Source organism: Chiloscyllium plagiosum, chromosome 7, assembly GCF_004010195.1.
Source record: "Chiloscyllium plagiosum isolate BGI_BamShark_2017 chromosome 7, ASM401019v2, whole genome shotgun sequence".
NCBI lineage: Eukaryota > Metazoa > Chordata > Chondrichthyes > Orectolobiformes > Hemiscylliidae > Chiloscyllium > Chiloscyllium plagiosum.
Genome location: NC_057716.1, coordinates 106927316 through 106932239, shown reverse-complemented (window position 1 = coordinate 106932239; position 4924 = coordinate 106927316). Strand labels below are relative to the sequence as shown.

The following is a 4924-nucleotide window of genomic DNA, read 5'->3' as shown; positions in this document are numbered from 1 at the left end:
CATCCCCTTCCCCCCGACCTATCACCTTCATCCCCTCCCCCCCTCACCTATTGTACTCTATGCTACTTTCTCCCCACCTCCATCCCCCTCTCACTTATCTCTCCACCCTCCAGGCTCTCTGCCTTTATTCCTGATGAAGGGCTTTTGCCCGAAACGTTGATTTTACTGCTCCTCGGATGCTGCCTGAACTGCTGTGCTCTTCCAGCACCACTAATCCAGAATCTGGTTTCCAGCGTCTGCAGTCATTGCTTTTACCTCAGGGCATCATGGTCAGAGCTGAACTCCCCGGGGAGTAACTTTGTCCCACTGTCACTCACTGCCATTTTCAGCCAGAACATTAATCACGGTGTTCGGTATGCTTGCCTTTACTGGTCGGTGCATTGAACAAAAGAGTTGGGCAGTGATGATGCGGTTGTATTGGTTAGGCCACTTTTGGAATGTTGCATTCAATTCTGGTCTCCCTGCTACAGAAGGATGTTGTAAAACTTGAAAGAGTTCAAAAAATATTTATACGGATGTTGCCAGGGTTGGAGGGTTTGAGCTGTAGGGAGAGGCTGAACAGGCTGGGGCTGTTTTCCCCGGAGCGTCGGAGGCCGAGGGGTGATCCTATAGAAGTTTATAAAATCATGAGGAGCGTGGATAGGGTAAATAGACAAGGTCTTTTCCCTGGTGTGGGGGGAGTTCAAAACTCGAGGGCATAGGTTTAAAGTAAGGGGAAAGATTTAAAAAGGACTTGAGGGGCATCTTTTCACACAGAGGGTGGTGCATGTATGGAATGAGCTGCCAGAGGAAGTGGTGGAGACTGGTACAATTACAGCGTTTAAAAGGCATCTGGATGGGTGTACGAATAGCAAGGGTTCAGAAGGATATGAGTCAAATATTGGCAAATGGGACTAGATTAATTTAGGATACCTCATTGGCATGGATGAGTTGCATCGTGCTGTACATCTCTACGACTGTATAACTTGAATGAGCAATGTGCAGATTTGAGCAAGAGCATTTGACGGTCCTTTCAAAAGGGTGACAGGTCTTAATGGCTTTCTTTGTGCTGTATAGTTCTGGGATTGAGATACGTACTGGGAGGGCTTTAAGGAATTGAGGGAAGACAGTTGGCGATGAAAAAGTGACTACAGTACCTTGTCCTCTTTGCAAATGTTACACTGGATTGCTGTGATCTTTGCAGAACTCGATGGAAGGACTGAGGCTGAAAGTTGTTGTGCAGTTTCTCGCAGTCTTTCAATTTTCCGGGATGCAATCACAACGTTGCATTCTGAGGAGATCAAGTGAAGAGCTAAGTAATCCGATGTCAGCACAGGCAATATCCATGCATTGCATTCAGTCATTTAAAAACAGAAATCAGCACTGGATCCAAAACAGCCAATATGTGCTTTGGAAAATATTCTCCCTCAGTCCTTCACTTCTGCACCCAACACAACTCTCAAGATAAACAATTTGAGCAGAGACCACTCTCAGAACAGTTACTGTCCCACTAATTTCACAGGTTTGTTAATTAGTCATAAATAATCACACACTGTGTAACTGTACAGAGTCAGTGTTTATAAGTAGGGAAAGGTAGGAAACCGAATATAGGGAGTTTGGTTGGAAGCTCGAAGGCAGGACGAGCAGAGTAGTAATCTCCGGATTGTTACCGGTGCCACGGGGCAGTGAGGCTAGAAACAGAAAGAGAGTGCAGATCAACACGTGGCTGCAGGGCTGGTGTAGGAAGGAGGGCTTCAGACACGTGGATCATTGGGATAGCTTCTGGGGTACATGAAGGATGGGTTCCACCTGAACTGGAGAGGTGTCAATATCCTGGGCTGGAGGTTTACTAGAGCTCTTTGGTGGGGGGGGGGGGGTTTAAAATAGATTGGCAGGGGGATGAAAACTGGAGATGATGGTTTAGGTAGTGAACAGCCAGCTACGGTGTGCAGAGGGCGGCATGGTGGCTCAGTGGTTAACACTACTGCCTCACAGCACCAGGGTCCCCGGTTCAATTCCAGCCTCGGGTGACTATCTGTGTGCAGTTTGCACATTCTCCCTCTGTCTGCGTGGGTTTCCTCCGGGTGCTCTGGTTTCCTCCCACAATCCAAAGATGTGCAAGTCAGGTGAATGGGCCATGCTAAATTGCCCGTAGTGTTAGGTGCTTTAGTCAGAGGGAAACAGGTCTCGGTGGGTTACTCTTCGGAGGGTCTGTTTCCACACTGTAGGGAATCTAATCTAATCTCGGAGTCTGTGAGGAGCGATGGGCACTTGATTGGACAAAGGAGCAGTCAGTATGTTGGGTTGAAGTGTGTCTATCTTAATGCAAGAAGTAACAGGAATAAGGGTGATGAACTCAGAGCATGGATCAACACTTAGAACTACGATGTTGTGACCCTAACGGAGACTTGGATATCCCAGAGGCAGGAATGGCTGTTGGATGTTTCAAAAAGAATAGGGAGGGAGGTAAAAGAGGTGAGGGAGCGGCATTGCAAATCAGAGATAATATCACAACTGGAGAAAGGGAGAGCATCGAGGAGTCAGTCTGGGTGGAAGGCAGAAACAGGAAAGGAGCAGTCACCTTATTGGGAGGTTTCTACAGATCCTTCAATAGCAACAGAGACACGAGGAGCAGATTGGGGGGTGGATTTTAGAAAGGTGCAGAAGTAACAGGGTTGTTGTCATGAGTGACTTTAACTGCCCTAATATTGATTGGAACCTATATAGTTCAAATAGTTTAGTGGAGGAGTTTTTGTCAGGTGTGTCCAGGAAGGGTTCTTGACTCATATGTAGGCACGTTGACTAGAGGGGAGGGCATATTGGACTTGGTGCTTGCCAACTAACCAGGCCAGGGTGTCAGATCTCTCGGTGGGAGAGCAATTCGGTGATAGTGATCACAACTCCATGACCTTTTCTATAGTCATGGAGAGGGATAGGAGCAGATGGTATGGAAAAGTATTTAATTGAGGGAGAGGGAATTACAATGCTATTACACAGGAACTGGGGCGCCTAGATTAAGAACAGATATTCTCAGGGAAATGCACAACAGAAATATGGAGGTTGTTTAGGGAGCGCTTGCTGATAGCGCTGGATAGGTTTGTCTCATTGAGGCAAGGAAGGGATGGTAGGGGGAAGGAACCTTGGGTAACAGGGGATGTGGAACATCTAGTCAAGAGGAAGAATGAAGCTTACTTAAGGTTGAGGATGCAACAATCAGACAGGGCTCTAGAAGGTTACAAAGTAGCCAGTAAGGAACTGAAGAATGGACTTAGGAGAGCTAGAAGGTAGCATGAAAAAGCTTTAGCGAGTAGGATTAAGGAAAACCCTAAGGTGTTCCACACTTATGTGAGGAACAAGAGGATGGCCAGAGTGAGGGTAGGAGAGAATGAGGACTGCAGATGCTGGAGATCAGCGTCGAGAGGATGTTGCTGGAAAAGCGAAGCAGGTCAGGCAGCATCCGAGGAGCAGGAAAATCGACATTTCGGGCAGAAGCCCTTCATCATGGTTGGGCCAATCAGGGATAACGGAAGGAACTTGCGCCTGGTGTCGGAGGAAGTATGGGAGGACCTACTTCGGAGCGAGTGCTCTGAAAGCTAGTGCTTCCAAATAAACCTGTTGGACTATAACCTGGTGTTGTGTGTGATTTGTAACTTTGGATGAGGAAGCGGAAGGATGGGTTAGTAAGTTTGCCGATGACACAAATGTTGGTCGAGTTGTGGATAGTGGGGAGGGCTGTTGTAGGTTGCAATGAGAAATTGACAAGATGCAGAAGTGGGCTAGGAAGTGGCAGATGGAGTTCAATCTGGAAAAGTGTGAAGTGATTTGGAAGGTCAAATTTGAATGCAAAATACAGGGTTAAAGGCAGGATTCTTGGCAGTGTAGAGGAACAGAGGGATCTTGAGGTCCATATCCATAGATCCCTCAAAGTTGCCACCCAAGTTGATAGGATTGTTAAGAAGGCTTATGGTGTGTTGGCTTCCATTAGCAGGGAGATCGAGTTAAAGAGATGTGAGGTTATGCTGCAGCTCTATCAAGCCCTGGTTAGATCACACCCGGAATATTGTGTTCAGTTCTGGTTGCCTCATTATAGGAGAGATGTGGAAGCTTAAGAGAGGGTACAGAGGAGATTTACCAGGATGCTGCCTGGACTGGAGGGCATGTCTTATGAAGAAAGGTTGAGGGAGCTCGGGCTTTTCTCATTGGAGCGAAAAAGGATGAGAGGTGACATGACAGAAGTGTACAAGATGTTGAGAGGCATTGACAGAGTGGATAGCCAGAGACTTTTTCCCAGGGCGGAAATGACTATCACGAGGGGGCATAATTTTAAGGTGATTGGAGGAAGATTTAGGGGAAATGTCAGAGGGAGGCTCTTTACACAGAGTGTGGTGGGTGCGTGGTATGCACTGCCAACAGTGGTAGTAGAGACAGAGACATTAGTGACAATTAACTGACTTTTGGATAGGCGAATGTAAGTTAGTACAATGAAGGGTATGTAGGTTAGTCTGATCTTAGAGTAGAATAGAGGCCAGCACAACATGGGAGAGCCAAAGGGCCTGTACTGTTCTATGTTCTAATTCAGCAGGGTAAGGGTCACTCACTGAACATGTGTACAAAGTCAGCATTTATTCTATGCTGCAGCACGGTGGCCCAGTGGTTAGCACGGCTGCCTCACAGCACCAGGAACCCAGGTTCAGTTCCATTGACTGTGTGGAGTTTGCACATTCTCCCTTATAGTCATAGAGACGTACAGCATGGAAACAGACCCTTCGGTCCAACCCGTCCGTGCCGACCAGATATTCCAACCCAATCTAGTCCCACCTGCCAGCACCCGGCCCATATCCCTCCAAACCCTTCCTAATTATATACCCATCCAAATGCCTCTTCAATGTTGCAATTGTACCAGCCTCCACCACTTCCTCTGGCAGCTCATTCCATATATGTACCA

General features: G+C 47.3%; 1 protein-coding gene across 1 annotated transcript in view; it reads right to left on the bottom strand.

Moving 5' to 3' along the window:
- The window catches only part of pecr (peroxisomal trans-2-enoyl-CoA reductase), a 30505-nt gene that overhangs the window by 23255 nt on the left and 2326 nt on the right, over positions 1-4924 (bottom strand). Inside the window, exon 2 of the mRNA XM_043694365.1 lies at positions 1137-1270. Coding sequence (XP_043550300.1) covers positions 1137-1270 — 134 coding nt within the window. The remainder of the gene's footprint in view (positions 1-1136; positions 1271-4924) is intronic.